General features: G+C 41.8%; 1 protein-coding gene across 5 annotated transcripts in view; it reads left to right on the top strand.

The window, feature by feature from the left end:
• LOC115174445 (SAM and SH3 domain-containing protein 1) overlaps positions 1–27780 on the top strand; it is a 322531-nt gene that overhangs the window by 203646 nt on the left and 91105 nt on the right. Inside the window, exon 1 of one of the 5 annotated variants that reach the window (XM_029732961.1) lies at positions 7693–8406. The exons of 3 other annotated variants lie outside the window; for them this stretch is intronic. In XM_029732961.1, coding sequence (XP_029588821.1) covers positions 8302–8406 — 105 coding nt within the window. In that variant the 5' untranslated portion in view covers positions 7693–8301. Of the gene's footprint in view, positions 1–7692; positions 8407–8504; positions 8746–27780 lie in introns of those variants that run through there. One more of the 5 variants, XM_029732962.1, reaches the window with a different exon arrangement.

The raw sequence follows: 27780 nt of genomic DNA, 5'->3' as shown, positions 1-27780 counted from the left end.
TCTTTCTCTATCCCCCTCTCTCTCAAACACTAACACACCCTTCGTAAGGCCTTTTCACACAGTGCAGTCTGTACATTTGGGAGCTCGCTTTAGTCAGAAACATAATCTGCCCCGTCGGTCTCACCTTATAAAACAGATTGGAATCCCAGCATTTCCATTAACATATATATATATATACACACACACATAACATATGACACTGGGGATTCAAATTGCATGGCGAATCTGGAGGCTTAGCAGAAATATGATTTGGTTCTGTATTACTGGTTTAGAAGAGACAAAACATGAAAGGCTTGAAATCCCCTTACGTCCGTGATTGCATGGATGACTAATTGTGATATACAAGTCAGAAGTGTATGTTTGAACATGGATTTATGCTTATGCACACTCTCTCATACACACACATTCGATCATATAGGTGGTAGTGCAGACAAAGGATGCACTACATAAAGCTTCTCTCCTCAGTTATAACAATAGTGTCCGCTTTCCTACATGTTGTTTTGTTGCTACATGCCCTCAGTGTTCAACCCAAACAAGCTATTTCATCCTCATCCCATCTCAGTCTGAGCAAAGAATTCAATTGGGTTATCATCAAAAATGTCTCTATCAAAGTGTAGCATTCTGAAACCATTTTAGCGTGTGTAAGTTATCACATTGCATTCCTATCCAGAGTTAAGCAGCTCTAACCGACCATCTATAACCATTCCCTGTTCAGATGATGTATGTTGACTTACCATATGCTGTGTGTGGTGTTTTGTGTTTTCATACTGATCGCTGTGTGTTGTGCTGCTTATCACACATTTTTCTCTCTCTCTCTAGCTCTCTCAATTACAATTACAATTTAAGGGGCTTTATTGGCATGGGAAACATATGTTTACATTGCCACAGCAAGTGAAATTGATAATAAACAAATCTGAAATAAACAATAAAAATTTAACATTAGTCTCCAAAAGAATAAAGACATTTCAAATGTCATATTATGTCTACAGTATATACAGGGTGTCACGTGTGCTCCCTCTCCGGCCTCTAGGTCACCAGGCTGCTCATTATGGCGCACACCAGTCACCATCAGACTCACCTGGACTCCATCACTTCCCTGATTACCATCCCTATATATGTCCCTTTGGTTCCTTCCCTATATATGTCTCTCCCTTTGGTTCCTTCCCTATATATGTCTCTCCCTTTGGTTCCTTCCCCCAGCAACATTGTTTCTGTTTCATGTCTGTGCGTTGTTCGAGGTTCTTGTTTTGTATTAAGTTCCGTTTATTAAAACACTCACTCCCTGAACTGGCTTCCCAACTCTCAGCGCACATCTTTACACAGGGGAAATAAATAAACATAAATATAGGTTGTATTTGCAATGGTGTTTGTTCTTCAGTGGTTGGCCTTTTCTTGTGGCAACAGGTCACAAATCTTTCTGCTGTGATTGCACACTGTGGTATTTCACCCAGTAGATATGGGAGTTTATCAAAATTAGATTTGTTTTCAAATTCTTTGTGGGTCTGTGTAATCTGAGGGAAGTAATATTGTCAAACATTTGGCAGGAGGTTAGGAAGTGCAGCTCAGTTTCCATTGATTTTTTTGGGCAGTGTGCACAGAGCCTGTCTTCTCTTGAGAGGTAGGTCTGCCTTTGGCGGCCTTTCTCAATAGCAAGGCTATGCTCACTAAGTCTCTACATAGTCAAAGATTTCCTTAATTTTTGGTCAGTCACAGTGGTCAGTTATTCTGCCACTGTGTACTCTCTGTTTAGGGCCAAATAGCATTCTAGTTTGCTCTGCTTTTTTGTAAATTCTTTCCAATGTGTCAAGTAATTATCTTTTTGTTTTCTCATGATTTGTTTGGGTCTAATTGTGTTGCTGTCCTGGGTCTCTGTGGCGTCTGTTTGTGTTTGTGAACAGAGCCCCAGGACATGCTTGCTTAGGGAGCTCTTCGCCAGGTTTATTTCTCTGTAGTTGATGGCTTTGTTATGGAAGGTTTGAGAATTGCTTTCTTTTAGGTCATTGTAGAATTTAATGGCTCTTTTCTGGATTTTGATAATTAGCGGGTAGCGGCCTAATTCTGCTCTGCATGCATTATTTGGTGGTTTACATTGTACGCTGATTATATTTTTGCAGAATTCTGCATGCGGAGTCTCAATTTGGCTGTTTGTCCCATTTAGTGAATTCTTGGTTGGTGAGTGGACCCCAGACCTCACAACCATAAAGGGCAATGGGTTATATAACCGATTCAAGTATTTTTTGACAGATCCTAATTGGTATGTTGAATTTTATGTTCCTTTTGATAGAATAGATGACCCTTCTTGCCTTGTCTCTCAGATCGTTCACAGCTTTGATGAAGTTACCTGTGGCGCTGATGTTTAGGCCGAGGTATGTATAGTTTTTTGTGTGCTCTATGGCAACAGTGTCTAGATGGAATTTGTATTCGTGGTCCTGGAAACTGGACCATATTATTTTTCAGAGAACCCCGAGTTGATTATCCCTTTTATACCATGGTTATAATTTAACATATTTGCCACTAAAATGTGTTAATTTGCATGTAGAAATGTGTTCAACCTCCACTGAAGTAGCTAGCAAGTTTACTAGATAGCTTCAGTAGTTGCCGTTGTAACCAAACAAACAGACTTGCTAGTTTAACTAAACAAACCATCAGTCGAAGCTTGCTATTATGAAAATCGAATTCAACAATGCCAATAATGTTTTCAATCCGACTTTTGCTTTCAAAAGCAGCTCAAACATAGAACATTTAAGAATGAACTATAGCCATTGAAATCTGATATACTGTGCATTATAGGAAAATAATGTATGCTCTAGAATGCCCTTCAAGACAATCAGAAACTAGTATTCGTGGTATAATAACAGAGAACCCAACCTGGACTCATAGTACCATAGTAAACGTAAATCCGGGACACTCCGATTAGTATGATATGTTACTTTTAGTATGGTATGTATTCATTTGTGGATGTCCATCATCCATTTCATATGATATGTTACAAATTACAATTCATATGATATGCTACGAATTGCTATTTGTACAATATGTTACAAATTTGCGAAAAAGGTATATGTTACAAATTCCAATTTGTTGTAGCTAATGTTAGCTAGGTGGCTAACACTAACATTAGCTAGGATTGGGGTTAGAGGTTAGGGGTAACGGATTAAGGTTAGGGTTAAGGTTAGGAGTTAGGTTAAAGGGTTAGGGGAATGGTTAGTTAACATGCTAAGTAATTGCAAAGTAGCTAAAGAGTAGTAAGTAGTTGAAAAGTTTCTGAAATATTAAAGTTGTCCGTGATGAAATTCAAACACACAACCTTAAGGTTGCTAGACATTTGCTTTCATACACCAACCCCTCTACCCCAACCACCACCCTACTTTTGTTTTGTCTTAAGAAACCTTCTGTCTTATGTAACCATACCAAACGTAACATATCATTCTAATATAATTCAGAGGGGTTGGGTTAAATTCTGAAGACACATTTCAGTTGAATGCATTCAGTTCTGCAACCTACTAAGTATCCCCCTTCCCTTTCCCTTTAATTTGAGTGTCCCGTATTTACATTTAATAGGTTACGTATGTATGAGACCAGGCTGGAGAACCATGGTCCCCAATTATTATGTGAAAGAATTAGGAAATGAGAAACACAGGGCTTTATTAGATAGCTACAACACAGGGATGACTGGGAGAAAGACTGCCCTAAAATACAAATCAAATGAAATGTATATTTTTATTTATCTAACCAGGAAACCAGAGACATATGAAGAAATATGATTATAACAAACATACTTTTTGTTGCATATCACCCTGGTGCCAAATCAGGTTTCACATTAATTTTCTTTGCAATGAAACATAAAAAGTAATGAAATTAAAATATATATTTTCACTTAACACATTTTAAATATACTATGCCACAGATATTTTGTTGTTACACGGTAGTAGTTCCCATAGCATAGGAGTACATAACTAGTAGCAGTCCCTATATGGTACTACCATGGTACTACCATTTATCTCTGTGGTCCTAGCACCCTGTGGTGCAGTAATAAAACAGAGGTCTTCCTGTGTGTCTGGTTGGGTCTGTCCCTCCACCAGATTGTTTATCAGTCCTGCCAGGCAGGGTCATGACCCCTGGGGGGCTATTTTCAGGCCAGGGGTCACTGACCTCCATGGGTCACTTTCACTAACTGGGGAGGTCCAGCACTCCTCTGCCTCACTTTATCTTCCTCCACTCCCTCTTTCTCTTCTTATGTACCATATCTCCTCTCTGCTCCCCCTTAGGACTGTTGTCTTTATCACAGAGTTGATAACTAGAGGAGTGGCATAGATGATATGTTATTATAAGTTGCCTAAAAGACCCATACATGTTAGTCAGAGGGTTGGTTGTGAGTTGTGTGTGGATGTGGGTCATTATGTCATGTGTAATGTCTGTTTGTCTGTCAGGGCCACAGGTCTCTAATGTTATCCAGGGACATACTTCTCTTCCCTGCTCCTCTCCATTCTCACTCTGAAGTGGGGCAGATTACAAGCTAGGCTTGTCTTTTATGTACCCACATCCATACCTACTAATGCAATCAGAGCCGGCCCTAGCCTTTTGGGGGCCCAAAGCAAAATGTTGTTGGTCTCCCCCTCTGTTTTAAAGTGAATTTCCTGCAATTCTACAAATTTTGCCAAAATGTTGCAATTTTAAAGCAAGTTTGCTGCAATTCTACACATTTGCTGTTTTTATTATATCAGAGTGAGAGTGACAAACAAAATCAATGGGGGCCCACCAGTCGGTAATTCAACCTTGATTACACCAAGTTTATATAGCTGTCCGCTAGACTAATTTACCAATCTACAAAATGTTTGCTACATGGGCTAATTGAGTGCCCGTCAGTGACTGACATATTAAGAGAAGAACTGCTGATGCACACAACCAAATTTCGAAATTGCACCTTGTGTATTCTACTATTCTAACTCTCAGCAGTAAATTGAGACCCCGACTGAGTTCCTAAAGTTGACAGTTGCCTATCCCTGCTGTATACATTCAGTGGAGATCGGCCTTGTTGAAGGAAGCAGTAAGTGCAGTATTGACTGCCTCAACAGAGGGTTTTATCTGGCAACATGACACCTACTATCTGGAGGTGATGGAAAAGGAACGAGATTACACAGCCAGGTGCACGCACGCACACACGCACGCACGCACGCACACACACACACACACACACACACACACACACACACTACCACACTGTTGTGCATTAACAGAGGCTGTGTGTAATGTGTGCTCTGAGTCAACAGACTGTCTCTTTTTACCTCATTAGCAAGCTGACCCCTCTGTTTGAGCCATTACAGGTGGGGCACAGTGAGGGGCGTATCCTGTGACCTGTCCTAACCTATCCTGTAGTGGAGGAAGGGTAGGATGGAACAAGGAAGTGAGAGGGGTTGCCAGCAGTGACACAACACCCTCAGCAGTTGAAGGCTGGGTGGTGGTGTTTCTAGAGACATAACCATTGTTCTTCCAACATTACCTGATGTTGTAGGGAAATAATGTAAAGGAAATAGGCACATGTGCGCATATGCATGTGCACACACACATACTCACCATCCCAAACCCTCTCAGTCCTACCATTTCAGCGCTCCCCTCCGGCAGGCTAGCCCAGGGCTAGTGCCCAGCCCGTGGGGGGTAAGGGCTGGGTCAGTGGTGAATGCCCCTGAGTGGAGGCGAACAAAGCTGAGGCTGTGCTGCCTGTGTTTTATGTGTTTAGACTGTAAGCAGGATACTGTTGAGAAGCTGCTGCTAGTCACAGGCCTGTGAAAGACATTCTCCGTCCATAGCCTAGCCTCTGTGGTTTGTGCAGATTAGGCCAATTAGTATGTGTGATGGAGAGAACAGGGGAATGGAAGAATGGAGGAGTGACCATCACCTACAGGAACATAACACACCACCCCTGTCATCCTCAAAGAGCCTCTGATCACATTTCACGACATAAAGTTTGGAGTTAAGTAGCCCAGGGGCAGATCGAATGTGTCATCGTCCATTCCACATTATGTTAGTGTTTTACACACGGTAGGTCAGGGTTTTAGGTTGTAGTGTCTCTTTACTCCCTGACCCTCACCCTCTTTTCTCTCTCTCTATTCTGGAATCTGTCACAAGACCAGTCAGCTGTCGCTGTTCACCGGGCACGCTGCTCTCTCAGAGACGCGTGCTTCTGGCAGTACAGAGACACACTGAGACACAGTCAACACGTATTCAGTAGGCCTGGCTACAGTAGTTGCCTGGTAGAGCAAAACAAACACCTTATCATCCATTCAACACCATGTAGAATCCGGAGATGTATGCCAGGTGCAAGATATGTTCTTGTAGAATTGATAATTGTATGCAGCATAATTTGGTTTTATTTATAACTCTATGAAGTCTAGTAGTTTTTACCCATAGGGATAACTACTGTAATTAAGTGGATAAACATTTTACAGATTTTGTTTTTATCATTACACTAATTACACTAACCTATATAAAGCAGTGGACCAGTTCAGTGTCCTTGTGGTTAGAGCATTCGCCCTGAGATTGGAAGGTTGTGAGCTGGTCGAGTCATACCAAAGACTGTAAAAATGGGACCTGATGCGTCTCCACTTGGCAATCAGTGTTAAGGAGGTAAGGCCTTGCGATAGACTAGCGTCTTTTCCAGGTGGTGTACATGTACATCAAGCTGCCTCATGCTACAGAAACAGGATGTGGGCTCCTACCCTGTAAGCCGTTCCGGCTCGCACAAGTGTTTTATAATGACATGTAGTTACATAAATATTATAATGTAGTGGACAGGTTTGTAGTTTTTCCACTGTTATTGCTGTGGTACAGTGGGACCCATAAATGATACACATGTCAGTAATTCAATGTGTAGTCTATTCTATTTTATATATATAAAATTGTGTGGAGAATGGTGTAAAAGCAACAGGACAAGCGCTTAGTAGCCTAATAAAGGGTTTATAAACTGAGTGTACAAAACATTAGGAACACTTTCCTAATATTGAGTTGCACCCCCTTTTGCCCTCAGAACAGGCTAAATTCTTCGGGGCATGGACTCTACAAGTTGGCTCGTGGATCTGCGTACCGACATCCATATTTCCTGAAATTTAACACATTTTGCCTTTGTGCAGAGATAATATTATGCCATTCTATAACTATTTGAATGTAATTTTACTAATTTTCTCCACGTGGCAGAGAGAAAATATTGCCGTTTTATTTTCTTGCAATTCTACACATTTTTCCATAGGGTGGAGGCAAATGTTTGCTGTTTTTAAAATGATTGATTAATGGGCCCAACCCTGGTATTAATTCCACCATGCTACAAATTTACCAATCTAAAAATGTTTTGCTGCAAGGGCTAATTAAGTGACTGCTGATATACAACCACATTTCGAAATTGCACCTTGTGTATTCTATTATTCTAACTCTCAACAGTAGTTTTTAGTTGTGTATTTTTGTTTTGTTGCCTTATTTGGCCCATCCTCGGTCAATGTGGAAAGAGCAGGTGTTCCTAATGTTTTGTTGTCCATCTGGCAACTTTCCACAACATTTACTAAAGAATGGCTTTGAGAAGTTTGAGAAATATACTACATTGACTTAAGATTTCCTTTGGTTAGAGCAGAGAAGACTGACACCAGAGAACTTTTTGTTGTCGAAATGGTTTTTTTTGCTGGGAGGAGTGAGCTGCTGCAGCAGTCGGGTGGACTAGAACGAACTATTGCTGGAGATCACTGTTGGGAGGAGGGAGAGTGGATAATTACGGACAAGGAAAGGGCTTCGGGCGTTTTCTCTTACTTTGTTAATGGAAATATGTCTCTAAATTCGCGATTGAGTTTTTATTCGTTTTGACTTCGTTCTCTCCGGACATAGTGAAAGAAGATAAACTAGGTGGATCTTTTCAGTACACGGACACCGTGCTGCGGGGAGCTCAACCAGTGAACTTTTCATATGGAATCCATGCAATGGAACCAGGCTTCTGTTGTGTTGACTGAGCTGTATAAGTGTCATTGCAATATGTAGTGCATGCATTCGCATAAAGGGAACATATTCAACTAGCCCCGGAGTTTTAGGGCACTTGTTTCACTTCACAAGCAGGTCTGGAGTTATTTGGAGAGCGTTCAATCCTGCAGTCATTTTTTTCTTCTAAGGAATACTGAATGATTTCAAGGCTGAGACAGGGACAACTTTCTCAAGCAGAGGTGTCTGTCACCCACCACGGGTCGCCACCGTTTTTGTAGCCAACCAATTGCGTATGGTCACGGATTAAAAGTGCGCGAAAGGCAAATCTTCATAACCATAGACATTATGGAGGGCCAAGGCGACCAGGCAGCCGCCTTCGTAGAACCCGAGGCCGACGGCGCGGTGTCTGACAGTTTTTCCAAACTCTGGACAGACGTGATGGGGATGCTGGTAAGTTTGGGGGCAGTTTGGTTTGGGGGAGGGGAGACAGGAAGGTAACAACCAACTGAGAAAAGCTTTTCAACTGTGGCCCTCAAAGGGGGACAGTCATTGTCCATTCAGTAGTTGATGCTGGTTAATGCATGTAGGCTTAAATCACGTCCCAAAACAACAACGCAAGGTAAGCGGTTTTATTTCTCAAATCGCCAAGCTCAACGTTTACTTTCCATCCTCCATGCCCAACGTGTGGGTTTCGGATTCGGGTATTTCCCTTCTTCAACCTGTTCACGGGGAGCTCTTCTGTATTTGAGGTGATCGGATTTGAATGAAACTTGGAATCCTATGAAAATGGTATGTTGCTCTTGATGTGAAAAAGTAACTGTTTGTGTGCTGTTATTCAAGTCCACTTGAGCTGCGAAGATGTCAGCAGTTACATCTTTGCAGATCAAGCTTCATTACAATTCGTTGATTTAACTTCACTGTCGCATTATTACACCATTGTAACAGTTCCCTTACAAAAAAAATATTGCGGTTTTGAAACTGCAGTAAAAGTGCAGTAACTGCAGTGGACTGTTGTATTTTGGACGCAGTAATTGCAGAATAACTGCAGTGTACTACAGTTATACCGCACTGTAACTGCAGTTACACTGCAAAATAACTATAGTGAAAACAGTATTATTTTGGACGCAATATTTGCACCATACTGCAGTTATACTGCACCCTAATTAAGCAATAAGGCCAGAGGAGTTGCGGATGTGTGGTACATGGCCAATATATGAAGGCTAAGGGCTGTTCTTAACCACTACGCAACGCCGAGTGCCTGGACACATCCCTTAGCAGTGGTATATTGGTCATGTATCACAAACCCCTGAGGAGCCTTCTTGCTATTATAAGCTGGTTACCAATGTAATTAGAGCAGTAAAACTAAATGTTTTGTCATACCCGTGGTATACGGTCTCATATACGATGGCTTTTAGCCAATCCGAATTCAGGGCTCAAACCACCCAGTTTATAACTGCAGTTATACTGCACTGTACTGCAGTTATACTGCACTCTAACTGCAGTCTTTTTTCGTAAGAGTTCGTTAAGTTTTAGATGAGTTGAGCACCGCTAATGCCGAAACACTTGTTGCTGTGCTACTGTAATGGATGTTACTTTGGGAAGGTTATGATGAGAAACATTGTTGCAAATTGCATTTCTCAAATCAGATTGTCACATTTCAGGACTGAAAATATTTCATTGTAAGTTTTTCTTGTTAGTCCGATATCAGTGTGGACCTTCAAGCACGTTGGAATAATAATTGGCACTGTTTTGACTACAGTATCACTTTGATGGCAAGCAATCTTAGTCCTCATAGGCCTATACCAATCCACATCTACCTAAAGTGCATGGCAAATCCTGCAATTAAGATATGGAAAAGGTCACGTTCATCTACATAATCACCTTTGCCTCATGTTTTTTGTTAGGGGCCAGGGTGACACAGCCATCTTGACGTGTGTGGGCCATTGGATCTGATTGATCAGTAGAGCAAATGTGTGTTGGTCTTTGCCAGTGTGAATGGTGTTTCGTTTGAAAATCAACGTGTTAATTTGGTCTCGTCTGGCTCAGTAGATGTGAATGGAGTGTGAAAGGGCCTAGCACTGAAGATAGAGACAGAGGTGTGTGTGTGTGTTACTGGGTGTGGGGTGTGTGTAATTGATGAAAGTGTCTTCTGGCCTTCTGACCTGGGACTCCAGCCAGGCAATTTTACCAGATGTAGTACTTTGGAGGCAAATGTCTAGCAGTGCTCTTTGATGTCTTTCTCCTGCCTGCAGATGGAACGCACACACACACACACACACATACAGACACACAGACACAGACACACACACACACACATACACACACACACACACACACACACACACACACACACACACACACACACACACACACACACACACACACACACACACACACACAGAGAAACACTAGTGTGACACCTCCTCCATATTTGACTGCAAGCCACAGCCTTTCACACATCCTTCCTTTTCACGGATACCTGAGACTGGGGCATGTGGTCTTTTAATGGATGTTATATCACCAATAATGTCATTATGATTAGGTATGCACGATATATCGGTGAACATATTGGAATCGGCCAATATTAGCTAAAAATGCCAACATTGGTATCGGCCGATGTCGAGTTTAACGCCCGATGTGCTAAACCGATGTAAAAGCTGACGTGCATACCTATATACGTAGGTACATGACATAATGATGCCGCGTAAAATGTTGCGCTATACGTGCAACACAGCATTCCTAAACTAGTCCACAATCTCTGCTGTGCGGATCAAGCAGTCAACAAGTCAAGCAGTCATTTGAAAGAGAAACAACATTTCAGTGAGACAACTCAAAAGCAAAATCCATTAAAGTCAAGGTAATGGAATTCATTGCCCTTGACAATCAACGGTTCTCTGTTGTGGGTGATGTTGGCTTTTGCCAACTGGTTGAGCACCGGTTAACACTACCAAGTGCGTTATTTTTCCGATGTTGCCCTACCGGAGTTACACAGTAATAGAGTCACTGCTATTAGCTTCACGACATACATACTATGGAGCGCCGTGTGGGTCTTTGCATGCCAAAAAAGATACAGTAACACTGTCAAAGCTGTACAAAAAAGTCTGCAAACAAGCATCATTTGTTCGACCGCAACTTCTGGGGTAGCTAGCTTTAGCTTGGTACCTAGCTAGCACTAATACAACCAGCCTGAAAACAATGACCAGTAAAAACTGCAGTCATTTTCATTATTCTTAGAAATGATTTAGGAATCCTTGTGAGTAAGTATTAGCTAGGTTGCCACTTGTTCTTCGACCTATTGAAATTGAACTTCAGTTCATGAAAATAAATATCTAGCCAGCAACTTAACCCTGTTGCCCAAAGCTAACCTTGTAAGCAGCCAGCGAGCTTCATCTGGCTAGTGAGGCTCGACCTCACTGGGTTATGTGTTGTGAAGCTAGCCACAATAAGGATTAGGCACAATAGTGGAATTTGCGGTTTGCCTTCAAAATAGAGGTATGTCATTGACAGTGATGCAAATGAATACAAATAGTATAATTATGCAATGCTTTTATTTTGAAGGCTAACCGCAAAGTCCACTATTGTGGCTAATCCTTATTGTGTCTAGCTTCACATAGATGGGTCCGACCACCATCAATCAAATAAGAACTGTCTTATAAATTAGGGTTATTTTAGATGATGACACCTAGCTATATAGTTAACTAGCTAACTATAGCTACTGAAACAGATTATGTCGTTTTGCTATGTTTTTGGGGAAGAACATTGTTTGCATCCATAAGCTAGCTAGCTTTTTTTATGACTAGCACTGTAGGTGCGCGAGACAACTTTACCAGCATCATAGCATACGTATCGATGAATCGTTGTGACATATGAAAAACAAGTGATAGTGTAATCAATGTGTAATAACCACGTAAAAAATGTATGAGCGCGTTAAATTACTATGTGACGTGCAGTCATATTCAGGTCCTGATTGGTCAACAAGCTTATTTGACACGTCAAATAGTGTTAAATAGAATATTTTTTTGACACGCAAAGACCCAAACGGTGTTCCATAGAAATCCTGGTTGAGAATGAAACGAAATGAACAACAAAACAGCACAACAAGTAAGTGAAATAAATAGGTTTTGATTATGTTTTACTGGTAATGGGGACATACGTAATTGCCAACCATAAGTTTTTGGTCAGTGTGGTGTGTGTGTGTGTGTGTAACCTTTCTTTAACTAGACAAGACAGTTAAGAACAAATTCTTATTTACAATGACGGACAATGACGGCCTACCCCGGCCAAACCCGGACGACGCCTATGGGACTCACAATCACGGACTGTAGTGACGCCTCTTGCACTGAGATGCAGTGCCTTAGACCGTTGCGTCCATTTGTGTGTGTTAATTATTTAACTGTACTAGAATGCTTAAAAGGCCGCTAAAATGTTTTTTTTTTTTTGGGGGGGGGATATCGGTATCGGCCAAAAATGTCATATCGGTGCATCACTAATTATGATGTCACAGAACAGAGACACATCGGATTGAAAGTTTTTCACACTGGTCACTATTAGGGCTGTGACGGTCATTGGATTTTGGATGAATGTAGTTGGCCAGTCAATAACCGTTAGAATATAAAAATATATATGCAGTACCAGTCAAATGTTTGGACACACCTACTCATTCAAGGTTTTTTCTGTATTTTTACTATTTTCTATATTGTAGAATGATAGTGAAGACATAAAAACTATGAAATAACACATATGGAATCATGTAGTAACCAAAAAAGTGTTAAACAAATCAAAATATATTGTGAAGCATTTATTTGGGCTGCAATCTGAGGTGCAGTTAACTCTAATGAACTTATCCTCTGCAGCAGAGGTAACTCTGGGTCTTCCTTTTCTGTGGCGGTCCTCATGAGAGCCAGTTTCATCATAGCACTTGATGGTTATTGTGACTGCACTTGAAGAAACTTTCAAAGTTCTTGAAATTTTGCAGATAGACTGACCTTCATGTCTGAAAGTAATGGTGGACTGTCATATCTCTTTGCTTATTTGAGCTGTTCTTGTCATTATATGGACTTGGTATTTTACCAAATAGGTCTATCTTCTGTATACCACCCCTACCTTGTCACAACACAACTGATTGGCTCAAACGCATTAAGAAGGAAAGAAATTCTACAAATGTACTTTTAACAAGGCACACCTGTTAATTGAAATGCATTCCAGGTGATTACCTCATGAGCTGGTTGAGTGAATGCCAAGAGTGTGCAAAGCTGTCATCAAGGCAAAGGGTGGCTACTTTGAATATATTTTTTTGTTGATTACAATTTTTTTTTAACCTTTATTTAACAAGGCAAGTCAGTTAAGAACAAATTCTTATTTACCATGACAGCCTAGGAACAGTGGGTTAACTGCCTTGTTCAGGGGCAGAACGACAGATTCTTTACCTTGTCAGCTCAGGGATTCAGTCTAGCAACCTTTCGGTTACTGGCCCCATGCTCTAAACACTAGGCTACCTGCCTCCCCAATCTGAGATGTCTTTATGAATCTAAGCATCCCACTGGGCACAGATGTCAATTCAACGTCTATTCCACGTTGGTTCAACGTGATTCCATGAAAACAGCTTTGATCAAATCAAATCAAATTTTATTTGTCACATGCGCCAAATACAATAGGTGTAACCTATTGTGAAATGCTTACTTACAAGCCCTTAACCAACTACGCAGTTTTAAGAAAAAATACGTGTGCCTACTGCACTGGCCGATCGGATAGCTCAAATCACCGTCCCAAATCAAATTTGATACAAGCCTAAGTGAGATTTCACAACTTTTAAAACCATGACCAGAGAGAGACTGTCAAAGAATACAGCAAAGACCTGCAGTTGTTATGAGTGAGTTCATGTCTAAGTTTTTATTCAGCACTGTCAACACTGTTTTTATTCAACACTATTACAAAATATAAAATGCGCTTCTCCCTACTTCCGCTCTTGCTGCAGCTGCAATGAATGAGTTGCAAAGTGTATCGATGGCACTGCGTTTTGATTGTTTTTATCAGCTCATCGTGTCTATTTAAATATGGAGGAATATTTCACTTTCTCTGGTCACATGAACAACATGAACTTGTGAATGAGGCAGATGCGGTGTAACTCGAGCTTCGCCATCAGGTGGAAGACGGTGTCCCCTCTCTCTGGTCAGTCTCACCGGAGGAAAGGAAGGAGAGAGCAGGGACCGTGAGATGCGGACCCTTTACTACTCTCCCTCCCATCGCTGCCATGTTCAAAACAACTGGGAGCTTGTAAATCTCTGACTTGGGAGGTCGTAAAACAACTAGATCCGACTGGGAAAAATCTTTTTGAACGGTGATCCAACTCTGAATTGTGACGACCCTCCGTCTGCCGTATTCTTTCTTTTTGCTCTTGTTTTCCTTATTAGGATGTTGGTGGGTGGAGCTGGGAGGGTCGTCAGCGAAATGGGACACACCTGGGCCCGTCCCGGGATAAATACACCTCTTCCCCATTCATTGAGGAGACACTCCATTTCATATATATATTTTTTTTGTACCTTTATTTAACTAGGGAAGTCAGTAAGAACAATTTCTTATTTACAAAGACGGCCTATAAACAGTGGGTTAACTGCCTTGTTCAGAATGACAGATTTTTACGTTGTCAGCTCAGGGATTCAATCTAACAACCTTTCGGTTACTGGCCCAACACTCTAACCACTAGGCTACCTGCCGTGCAGTGCAGACACACTGTTTGATTTTGGTTGTAGCATTTTTTGGGGCAGGTTTTGTTTGATTGCTTTGGCATCTTTCAACACTCCTCATTATCCCCTGTATACACGCAACCACTCACTTACTCTACTGTTTACTGACTACACACACCATTGTTCATTGTATGTAGGTTACCTCAGTTAATAAATATATTTTTGTTATTCCTTATCTCCACGTTGTCTCCCTTTTTGTTTCGGCCTTTGAGCCGGTTCGTGACAGAATTCTAAGACGGAAACTCTGTCATCTTTCTAGAGCTCCGACTTTCCGACCTAAAGATCACTGACGTCATGATTTGACCTAGTTTTTTTCACTGAGTTCCCAGTTGTCTTGAAAGCACCATGACCCATCAGATGAAGGTAATGTCAGTCTAGGAAAACATAAAATCAAATTATTTGCAAATGATTTCAATTTATGCTCAGCTGTTCTTCGCAAGTGCTACACCAACTGATCTATTTTGTTATCAAAGCTCGAGTTTTGAAATATAATATGGTCTGAGAATAACAATATTGACAGGCCAGACAATATGCTGTGATAATGTATTAGGCCTACTGCACAAACCTCATTCCTACATAACTGTTTTTATTAGGTTAATGTAACCTTTTATAAGTCATGTTTAAAATATATATATATATATATATATATATCTCGGCTTGCTTTAGACTGCGAAAGTGATCTTGACTCAGAAAAGGTTGGTGACCAATGCTCTAGATAAACAGACTGGAAATGGCTTGAATACTGTAGCTCAGCAGCCAACACGCCATCTGAAATCTGTGGTGTTTCACTCAGTATTTCTCAAAGTTATTACAGGGCCAACAATATATTCAATCCCCAATGTTTATGAAACATGTACAGTTCAATGGGCCTCAACACAATTGATTCCCTATCATTTTGGCAGCAAAATGGCCGTGCTATATTTAGTTTGTTTTTAGTACGTAAGGCTTTTCTATGGCCTTTGTCTCTGGGGCCCTACATAAGAATGCCCTTTTGAGTTAGCTAGTGCCTGGGCCTATTAAAACATCTGCTGTTACAGATTAGTATGTACAGCAGCTGGTTGGAGTTGACACAGCTTCTCAGTAACCTAATGAATGTAAAGTATGCACCGTTTTTCCCCCCTGATATAAATCTAATCTAGCTAATTTGGTCATATGACGTGTCCACCACTGCAGTTTCTTTGTCACTCAGTACAGTTTTAACGGCGTTAGAGAGGCTCGGATACAGTAGGCTAATGACCAGGAAGTTAATTGAAATTCCAGTTCAATAATAAATTAATTGAATTATAATTGATCCTAAACCTATCAATGACTGTGTAATGAAATAAGAATTTGTTCTTAACTGACTTGCCTAGTTAAATAAAGGTTAAACTTTTTTTTTTTAAATGACAAGGTGATTCATCATTCATCATAGTTAACTAAAGCTCAGAGGGATATGGTCCTGTGTGTCATGCTGCCTTTGGTGTTATTGCTTGGAGCCCATCTGGCTGAGGTTAAACCACTTCTAGGAACGTTTTTCATGAGAATACCTCAGTGAGCCAGTCATTTGTTTGTGGTTGCAACCGGGTATACACAGCCCTAATTCAATTAACGGTCTGGGGCTGTTACGGGGTATAAAGCTGTTGCATTATGGGTACATTGGCATTACTGTTGCATGAACAGGGTTAGTAGTCTGGAACAGACCCAATTGGGTCTCCTCAAATCGGACCTTAAAATGTTTTGTATGATGGGTGTTGTTAATCTTGTGTAGCTTTCCAAAATAGTGTTAAAGGCCATGTATAACATTTCCACAGTGTGACTGTGTATGGATGCAGGTGTGTATGGGTGGATATGTGGAAGTACCACTCCTCAACAGCACATAGTACACAATTTAGTACACCTTTAATACCTCCCTCTGCAAATGGTGTCTGAGTTCATACCATGTTGTTTTAGCTGGCATAGCAGTTAGTTCAAACAGTGATTTTGCTGTAGTCTGCGTCAGCCTCTAATTTGAACACATATCTGGACAGCTGACAGTCCTCCCAGGCAGCTAGTCTCAAAGAGCTCTTTCATCCCAATCTGCATGGATTTTTTTCTTTAATGTTAAGCATCAAGAATACATTTTATTAGTTGAGAAAGGAGTATCTGTTAGGAGTGTAAAGTTGTTCAGATCTCAATACAGTATGAGTGTGTTTTGTCTCCATCTCAAGGGCTAGTTCACACTTCACGTATGCCGAATGCCCTTTTCCTGTTACTCAGCCTTTGATGTGTTTTATTAGAGTGAGCCCCTTCAGACCACATGTATTTTAAAACTCTCGACTGTATCTGTGACAACATATGGTCAACGTAACAGAAACCTCCATTTGTTCAAAGAGCTTTTCCTCCTCCCATGTTGCTGCCTCAGCCTCAGCCCCCCCTCTGTCGTAGCCCAGCCTAGTATAGCCACATTTGAGCCTAGAATGGACAGATCAGCTCAGATCTACCCCTCCCAGTCCTGGCTCTTATTGTTGGTGTCAGGGGCCAGGCAGTGCTGGCAGGTTTTTCTCTCAGAGCTGTGGAGGATATCCTCAGGAAACACCTCTGGAGGGGGTGGGGCTCGCCTCCCCTTGGCCCCTGGCTTTCCTCCAGCCTGGACTGGGCTGCTGGTTGAGGTGTAGGGGTTAGTGATGAGCGGGTTGACTCATAACTGCAGTCCCTGCAGTTATATCCGCGGGGTGGGTGGGTTTAGAGTCGGCAAATATTGTGTGGATGAAGGGCGGGTGGGTGGCGGACGGATTGAATAAAGAGAAAACAATACCTTAAAAATCCATAAATGTATAATTCTTGTGCAATTTAAATCTTTAGGCTACATTGATGTTTTTCTTTCATTATTTTAAGCAATCTGGCATTAGTGCATCAGCCTAAGCTTCAAGGCCTAAATGTACAGTGGCTTGCGAAAGTATTCACCCCCTTGGCATTTTTCCTATTTTGTTGCCTTGTGACCTGGAATTAAAATGTATTTGTGGGGGGTTTGAATCATTTGATTTACACAACATGCCTACCACTTTGAAGATGCAAAATAGTTTTATTGTGAAACAAACAAGAAATAAGACAAAAAAATCTGAAAACTTGAGCGCGCATAACTATTCACCCCCCCAAAGTCAATAATTTGTAGAGCCACCTTTTGCAGTAATTACAGCTGAAAGTCTCTTGGGGTATGTCTCTATAAGCTTGGCACATCTAGCAACTGGGAATTTTGCCCATTCTTCAAGGCAAAACTGCTCCAGCTCCTTAAAGAAGGATGGGTTCCGCTGGTGTACACTAATTTTTAAGTCATACCACAGATTCTCAATTGGATTGAGGTCTGGGCTTTGACTAGGCCATTCCAAGACATGTAAATGTTTCCCCTTAAACCACTCGAATGTTGCTTTAGCAGTATTTTCCTGTATTTATCCCCATCTGTCATTCCTTCAATTCCGACCAGTTTCCCAGTCCCTGCCGGTGAAAAACATCCCCACAGCATGATGTTCTCGGGGTGATGAGAGGTGTTGGATTTGTGCTAGACATAGGGTTTTCCTTGATGGCCAAAAAGCAAAATTTTTGTCTCATCTGACCAGAGTACCTTCTTCCATATGTTTGGGGAGTGTCCCACATGCCTTTTGGCATACACCGAACTGTGTGCTTATTTAATCTTTAAGCAATGGCTTTTTTCTTTCCACTCTTCCGTAAAGCCCAGCTCTGTGGAGTGTACGGCATAAAGTGGTTCTATGGACAGATACTCCAATTGCTGTGGAGCTTTGCAGCTCCTTCAGGGTTATCTTTGGTCTCTTAGCTGCGTCTCTGATTAATGCCCTCCTTGCCTGGTCTGTGAGTTTTGGTGGCGGCCCACTCTTGGCAGGTTTGTTGTGATGCCATATTCTTTCCATTTTTTAATAATGGATTTAATGGTGCTCCGTGGGATGTTCAAAGTTTCTGATATTTTTTTATAACCCAACCCCGATCAGTACTTATATATCCCAACCCCGTCCACAACTTTGTCTCTGACCTGTTTGGAGAGCTTCTAGGTCTTTGTAGTGCCGCTTGCTTGGTGGTGCCACTTACTTAGTGGTGTTGCAGACTCTGGGGCCTTTCAGAACAGGTGTATATATACTGAGATCATGTGACAGATCATGTGACACTTAGATTGCACACAGGTGGACTTTATTTAACTGATTATGTGACCTCTGAGGGTAATTGGTTGCACCAGATCTTATTTAAGGGCTTCATAGCAAAGGGGGTGAATACATATGCACACACCCCTTTTCCGTTTTTTTATAATTTTTTGAAACAAGTCATTTTTTTCATTTCACTTCACCAATTTGGACTATTTTATGTATTGAAATCCAAATCCAAATCCATTTAAATTACAAGTTTTAATGCAACAAAATAGGAAAAACACAACTTTTGCAAGGCACTGTACGTGCACCAAATGCTTTTGGGAATGGGCTGAAAAAGTGAACCTCGATCCACAGAAGCAAAAAGCCCAATGTCGGAGTTTGATTCAGTAAGAGAAAATCTGATAAATGGAGACTTTAGAATGAAGAGAAGAGAGGGCCAGAACAGTAATGTTTGGGAAAGATTTGGTAAAGGGGTAAAAGAGGATGATAGCAGTGCCGGCTATGTTATGCGTGATGTTTGTGAGGCGATATACAAATTTGTCACAAGACGGGGACTTCAAACAGGCCTATGGCACTTCAAGGGAACTGTATCCTACTGTTCAGATGGGTTAAATGGAAACTGAAATCTGGACACTGACTGTAGGTTTATAACCTCTCACATAGCCTTAACATTAACTCATGTAGAATTTCTTGCAGTAAAATGATGCACCAAATGTAGGCAAAATTTGACTTGGGAACAGGAGTGGAGAGATGATAGATTTTTTTCAGCATCTTGAGAGAATGCAAATGCGCAGTTAGTTACCATCTGTAGTTGTGCTATCTTTATTAGCGTCATAAAAGCTGATAGTATTTCAACCACATAACATATGCATCCAAGCCGAACGGAATTTTTTTCAGAAATATGTTGGGTTGATTACACAGCTTTCTATTTCCTTACAACCGGTCAAACTGATGTCATTTGGAAATTTTGCCCCAGACAATCTTCCCCATTTTTTTTTTGTTAAGTTAATGCATTTTGTCCCTTGGTCCCTAAACGTCTTTTCTCCGCGAAAGAAGCAGAGATCACAGAGAACTTTACCGATGTTAACGAGATTGAAGCATTCATTCTATCCATTTATGACATTATTCTGGTGAGCAAGAGTTTATTTAGTCTTCTAGGGTAACATACGTATGACAGAAAAAAAGTTGAATGTATCTAATTATAGACAAGTTGAATAACAAATAGTCTACCAAAATGTTGGGAATTATAAGCAGAAACTTTTCTAAGTCAGGCAAAAACAATCCTGCATGACCTGTCAAAAAATCTTTCTGCGTCATAAATTTTTTTTTTTGCACATATAGTCTGGCGGTTGTAGATGGTTTATTAGCAATTGCAGGCGGGTGCCAGTGAACAAACAGTTGACCCGCGCACTACTAGTAGGGGTGTATGGGTGGGACAGGTGTATTAGCACGGGCAGAGGCCATTGTGCCCCACTACTAAAGCCTGGAGGGAGGAGTGGAGCGAGAGATCCGCCAACCTGGTCGGTCTCTTGAGGCTGGGGTTGGAGCCGGTGTGTTCCATGAGGAGGAAACGGAAGCCAGGTACTAATTCACTCGCTCCCATTTGAAATGAATCATGAAAATGATTCAAGTGAGTGAGAGGGTTTCTTTAACCTCCACCCTATAGTGTTCTGAACAGGTAACAAATGTAACTGATGGTACCATTGTCGTTCTATCATTACGTCAGATACGCAATGGCCATTTTCATTTGTCACTATGCCCTCCACTAGAGCAGTGGGTTCCAACTACAGTCCTCCAGTACCCACAACAGCACACATTTTTGTTGTAGCCCCAGAAAAATAAACACCTGATTCAACTCATTGAGGGCCTGATGATTAGTTGACAAGTTGAATCAGGTGTGATTGTCCGGGGCTACAATACAAATGTGTACTGTTGGGGGTACTCAAGGACTGGAGTTGGGAACCACTGTCCTAGAGGATGTCTAGCTAGTCTTAAGGCTAGTCCTGACACTGACAAAAGCGTTGTCCACAGCGCGAACAGAACAACATACAACCAGTATGACAAACAGTGCTGTCAGGAATGTGTTCCTAAAGCTAGGATCAGAACAAACACTTTAGCTGAAGTTAATGGTTTAGAGACCTCTGGAACCTTCTGCTGCCATGACAAATAACAAGCACTGCTTTGAGAGAGAACACCAAATCTTGCATGTAAAGGGGGACAATATCAATTGAAATTAGCTAAATTAAGAGATTAGTACTGTAGCTAATTTGGCAGTTAGTTTAGCATGCAAGAGGACCAAAGAGGTCAGTCAGCGAACTGAGTTTAGCCCTGCATGCTGGTTATGGAATTCTTTAATAACTCTGACAGAAATGGCTTGGTGTGCTATTTACAAGGGGGTTATTTCACCTGTGGAGTACACATTATTGCTGCTTTTGTTGGGGGGGGTTCTAAAAAAAATCACAGAAAGAACATCTTGCTGGGCCATGAGGTATTTGTCCTCATAGACTAATAACATTGACTGCTCAGGGAAATCAGGACCTTGAATGCATCCAGGAGAGGTATTGAATAGCAACACCCAGATTTCCCTCCAAAGAACAGGCCTTATCAGTAAAGGGTTGCAGCTCTGGCACAATGAGAGCCTAGAGTAAATGTTTCATCACGGTCGTTTAGGTTGGATTGAAGGGCACCGATTGAGATACTGAGTTATGATTGGAAAAAAGAAAACAAACTCAGCAAAAAAAGAAATGTCCCTTTTTCAGGACCCTGTCTTTCAAAGATAATTCGTAAAAATCCAAATAACTTCACAGATCTTCATTGTAAAGGGTTTAAACACTGTTTCCCAATGCTTGTTCAATGAACCATAAACAATTAATGAACATGCACTTGTGGAACGGTCGTTAAGACACACAGCTTACAGACGGTAGGCAATTAATGTCACAGTTTTGAAAACTTAGGACACTAAAGAGGCCTTTCTACTGACTCTGAAAAACAGCAAATGAAAGATGCCCAGGGTCCCTGCTCATCTGCGTGAACGTGCCTTAGGCATGCTGCAAAGAGGCATGAGGACTGCAGATGTGGCCATAAATTGCAATGTCCGTACTGTGAGACGCCTAAGACAGCGCTACAGGGAGACAGGACAGACAACTGATTGTCCTCGCAGTGGCAGACCACGTGTAACAGCACCTGCACAGGATCGGTACATCCGAACATCACACCTGCAGGACAGGTACAGGGTGGCACTAACAGCTGCCCGAGTTACAACAGGAATGCACAATCCCTACTAGAGGTCGACTGATTAATTGGAATGGCCGATTAATTAGGGCCTATTTCAAGTTTTCATAACAATCGGAAATCGGTATTTTTGGGCGCCGATTTGGCCGATTTTTTAAATATTTTTTAATTATTATTATATATTCTTTTACCTTTATTTAACTAGGCACGTCAGTTAAGAACACATTCTTATTTTCAATGACGGCTTAGGAACGGTGGGTTAACTGCCTTGTTCAGGGGCAGGATGACAGATTTTCACCTTGTCACTCGGGGATTCAATCTTGCAACCTTACGGTTAACTAGTCCAACGCTCTAACCACCTGCTTTACATTGCACTCCATGAGGAGCCTGCCTGTTACATGAATGCAGTAAGAAGCCATGGTAAGTTGCTAACTAGCATTAAACTTATCTTATAAAAAACAATCAATCAATCATAATCACTAGTTAACTACACATGGTTGATGATATTACTAGTTTATCTAGCCTGTCCTGCGTTGCATATAATCGCTTAGGTACATGTTGCTCCAACCATAAACATCAATGCCTTTCTTAAAAACAATACACAAGTATATATTTTTAAACCTGCATATTTCGTTAATATTGCCTGCTAACATGAATTTCTTTTAACTAGGGAAAATGTGTCACTTCTCTTGCAAACAGAGTCAGGGTATATGCAACAGTTTGGGCCGCCTGACTCGTTGCGAACTGTGAAGACTATTTCTTCCTAACAAAGACAGCTGACTTCGCCAAACGGGGGATGATTTAACAAAAGCGCATTTGCAAAAAATGCACAATCGTTGCATGACTGTACCTAACCATAAACATCAATGCCTTTCTTAAAATCAATACACAGAAGTATATATTTTTAAACCTGCATATTTAGCTAAAAGAAATCCAGATTAGCAGGCAATATTAACCAGGTGAAATTGTGTCATTTTGCGTTCATTGCACGCAGAGTCAGGGTATATGCAACAGTTTGGGCCGCCAGGCTCGTTGCAAACAAATTTTCCAGAATTTTACGTAATTATGACATAACATTGAAGGTTGTGCAATGTAACAGGAATATTTAGACTTAGGGATGCCACCCGTTAGATAAAATACGGAACGGTTCCGTATTTCACTGACAGGAAAAACGTTTTGTTTTCGAGATGATAGTTTCCGGATTCGACCATATTAATGGCCTAAGGCTCGTATTTCTGTGTGTTATTATGTTATAATTAAGTCTATGATTTGATAGAGCAGTCTGACTGAGCGGTGGTAGGCACCAGCAGGCTCATAAGCATTCATTCATACAGCACTTTCGTGCGTTTTGCCAGCAGCCCTTCGCAATGCATTGCACTGTTTATGACTTCAAGCCTGTCAACTCCCAAGATTAGGCTGGTGTAACCGATGTGAAATGGCTAGCTAGTTAGCGGGTGCGCGCTAATAGCGTTTCAAACGTCACTCGCTCTGAGACTTGGAGTAGTTGTTCCCCTTGCTCTGCATGGGTAACGCTGCTTCGAGGGTGGCTGTTGTCGATGTGTTCCTGGTTCGAGCCCAGGTAGGAGCGAGGAGAGGGACGGAAGCTACACTGTTACACTGGCAATACTAAAGTGCCTATAAGAACATCCAATAGTCAAGGGTATATGAAATAGAAATCGTATAGAGAGTTATAGTCCTATAATTCCTATAATAACTACAACCTAAAACTTCTTACCTGGGAATATTGAAGACTCATGTTAAAAGGAACCACCAGCTTTCATATGTTGTCATGTTCTGAGCAAGGAATTTAAACGTTAGCTTTTTTACATGGCACATATTGCACTTTTACTTTCTTCTCCAACACGTTGTTTTTGCATTATTTAAACCAAATTGAACATGTTTCATTATTTATTTGAGGCTAAATTGATTTTATTGATGTATTATATTAAGTTAAAATAAGTGTTAATTCAGTATTGTTGTAATTGTCATTATTACAAAGAAATAAATACAAATAAAAAAATCGGCAGATTAATCGGCAGCGGGTTTTTGGGCCCAATAATCGGTATTGGTATCGGCGTTGAAAAATCATAATCGGTCGACCTCTAATCCCTACATCAGTGCTAAGACTGTCCACAATAGGCTGAGAGAGGCTGGACTGGGGGCTTGTAGGCCTGTTGTAAGGCAGGTCCTCACCAGACATCACCGGCAACAACGTCGCCTATGGGCATAAACCCACCGTCGCTGGACCAGACAGGACTGGCAAAAATTGCTCTTCACTGACGAGTTGCGGTTTTGTCTCACCAGGGGTGATGGTCGGATTCGCATTTATCATCAAAGGAATGTGCGATACACCGAGACCTGTACTCTGGAGGTGGAGGTTCCGTCATGGTCTGGGGCGGTGTGTCACAGCATCATCGGACTGAGCTTGTTGTCATTGCAGGCAATCTTAAAGCTGTGCGTTACAGGGAAGAAATCCTCCTCCCTCATGTGGTACCCTTCCTGCAGGCTCATCCTGACATGACTCTCCAGCATGACAATGCCATGAGCCATACTGCTCGTTCTGTGCGTGATTTCCTGCAAGACAGGAATGTCTGTGTTCTGCCATGGCCAGCGAAGAGCCCGGATCTCAATCCCATTGAGCACGTCTGGGACCTGTTGGATCGGAGGTTGAGGGCTAGGGCCATTCCCCCCAGAAATGTCCGGGAACTTGCAGGTGTCTTGGTGGAAGAATGGGGTAACATCTGACAGCAAGAACTGGCAAATCTGGTGCAGTCCATGAGGAGGAGATGCACTGCAGTACTTAATGCAAGTGGCCACACCAGATACTGACTGTTACTTTTGATTTTGACCTCCTCCCTTTGTTCAGGGACACATTATTCAATTTATGTTAGTCACATGTCTGTGGAACTTGTTCAGTTTATGTCTGAGTTGTTGAATCTTGTTATGTTCATACAAATATTTACACATGTTAAGTTTGCTGAAAATAAACGCAGTTGACAGTGAGAGGACGTTTCTTTTTTTGCTGAGTTCATATTCTGTTCTTTTGATTGCATTTGAGCAGATTTGTTTTCTCTGTGCGTACATAGTCAATTGGCTGTTAAGTTGCAGAGTGAAGTTGATGAATACTTTCGATGTGTGCGTGAGTGTAATTGGCTTTTGGCTCAGAGTGGATGGTTACATGGCCACATAGCTACCTACAGCTGCCTGATCAGGAAAGTGTTTCTTGGTCATCATGGGGCATGCTTTTGTAACAGATGAGGCGTTTGGTTTGTATGGTATGCCTGTGATCTGTAGAGAGCTGCCATACACTACTACCGCTCAGCAGTGACCCTTAGATGCCTCTCCAGATCCCATGAATAATACTGTTGCAGCACCACCCACCACCTTCCCAGGGTGGTCACATTGAGAATGACAGGAATGCTATGGCTAATTGATTTGATAAGTAGGGGTCAGAAGGTCCCAATTTCACATCCATCCCCAACATCTCATCATCTCCTCACCCATGCACTCACATGGCCTGGGAAGGGATATAGCCTAGGTGTGTATGTTACCCACCAATAGGCCTAGATTCCAGTCAGAACACTCTCTCCTATACATCTCTCTGTTAAGGGGAAAAGGTAGCATATTCTAATGTGGAATCCTGGACTGAAACCTCTCTCCCTATGGCTGTTAATGAGCCATGTGTTTAAATGAAGAGTGGGATAACTTTACCGATAAATGTCTACATATCATGCAGAAGTATTACTACAATATAAACAGTACACTGTTGAGCAATCCCTGTAATCCGTCTTAGATACAGTAAACCATGAGACTGGTCAATCAGGTCAGTCCTCCCACTAGTGGTTTACCCCATTGACTCAGAATAACAAACTCCAGCCTCAAGTTTTACTGGAAGATCGACACAATATTTCCCCCAAGCTGTTTGTCAGATGGTTGTTGCGTAAACTACTGAAGTGAGGAGATTGGACCTGCCCCAAATGTGTTGCCCCTGTGTTCTTCGGAAGAGCTTCAGCTGAACAGGAAATGAGGAATGGTTGGTAAGGAGAGTGAGAACAGCGTTTTGGCTTTAGACGTGGGGGCTGGGGAACTCTCTCTCTCTCTCTCTCTCGTACTCTCTGTAATTGTCTGGGTTAATGGTCTGGGTGTTGTCTTTAATAGCCTGTTCTTACTGTTAGCATGACTATTGAACTTGACTCAAGACAGGGTGGTGCACTCTTGTATGCACGAGTGGGAGCCGTTATAAAAGCAAAAACATTTTTGTTTGGTCTACTGGGTTATGGCTTCTGTTCAACTCTATAAACCGTCATTGTTGTCATTCCTTCCATTTTCTTTGAATTCAATACACACACATTCCACCCACATTAACAGAATTTTAGGACGCTCAGATTTTCAACTGGTTGGTTGGTTAGTCAGCTAGCCTATCAGACACAGACCCCAGTTTTGTTGTTGGTCAGATAACACTGAGAGAAAAAATGCCTTCTCCATAGGCTCTGTATTAGAAAAAGGCTGTTTTGATTTTCTCAACTTTCTCAATTCCCCCCCCCCCCCCCGTGCCCTCCTCACACTGCCATATCAACTATTGTTATCACATTCCCTCACTCCCATAAACGTAAGTTTGTATTTATTGTTATTTCATCAAATCATGCCATTGATCGTGATATGGATATTGATCCATCCTGCTCTCAGCTGCATGATGGGCTGTATGAGCTCATGGCAGGAGAGGAATCCCAGGTATGCTAACACACACTGGCCTCCCTCAGAGGAACACTGCGGTAAGGAAAGACCTAGCACACTGTAACAGCACTTTAACAACAACACAAGAAAGCACATTGTGACAGGGCGAGCCATAGGCTTTCGGTCTGGAGCTTGGAGAGTTGAAGTATTACAGACATACAGTGCTGACGGTTGAGACGGAAACCATGCTCAGACAGTATTCTAGGCATTTAACACAGACGGCCATGCTATACACAAACGTCTATACACAAAGTGGAGTTGTGACTGAGATGTTTCTATGCAGACATGGCCAGCTTGTTTAATAGGCCCAGAAAGGTCATGAACTTTTACTGATGATCTGGGTGAGTTGTAATCAGGCGTTCTACATGAACAGACACAGTGAATGCAACTGTATTGTCTGGGTCTGTCTGTCTCTGTCTCCCTCGTGGACGTGGTCGGCTTAACTCTGGATCGATTGTGGCATGTTTATGGTGATTAGGCAGTACTGTAGCTAGTCTCTAATAAGAGTGTGAGGAATGTGAGGGAAAGCATGTGCCTGCCCTGGGCCCGGCGAGGGAGGGAGGGCTCCATAGGGAATATCAGCCATCTCTAACCATATGTCACAGCCTGGACGTAGCTGGAGGTTCTAAGGAATATATTCTAGTCAGGGAGGCAGAGTGAGGAGAGAAAAATAGAGCAGAACAATCTGGACTTTTGACTCAGGGCCTATGTCTGCGACTTATTTAAATACACTGTTGTTAATGTGTAATGCATTACCGATGGGTGATGGTTAAAATTCACTTCCGGTTTGTGTTTTTCCACAGTGTGGCTCGGACTCGTTTGTTTTTAATCCTCTGTTGTTTTCAATAGCCCTCTCAGAAGAAGCCCCTCTCTGCATCCCTCAGGGTGTGTGTGTGCCTGCCCGATGTGTGTGTGGCACACTGCCTCCACAGTGCCCCATTCATACCAGGCTGGCATGGAGATACTGGGTCCTGTTCAGACGACCATGGAGAGACAGACAGAGA

This window comes from Salmo trutta, chromosome 35 (assembly GCF_901001165.1).
Source record: "Salmo trutta chromosome 35, fSalTru1.1, whole genome shotgun sequence".
Classification (NCBI taxonomy): domain Eukaryota; kingdom Metazoa; phylum Chordata; class Actinopteri; order Salmoniformes; family Salmonidae; genus Salmo; species Salmo trutta.
This window is presented reverse-complemented; position numbering and strand designations above follow the sequence as displayed.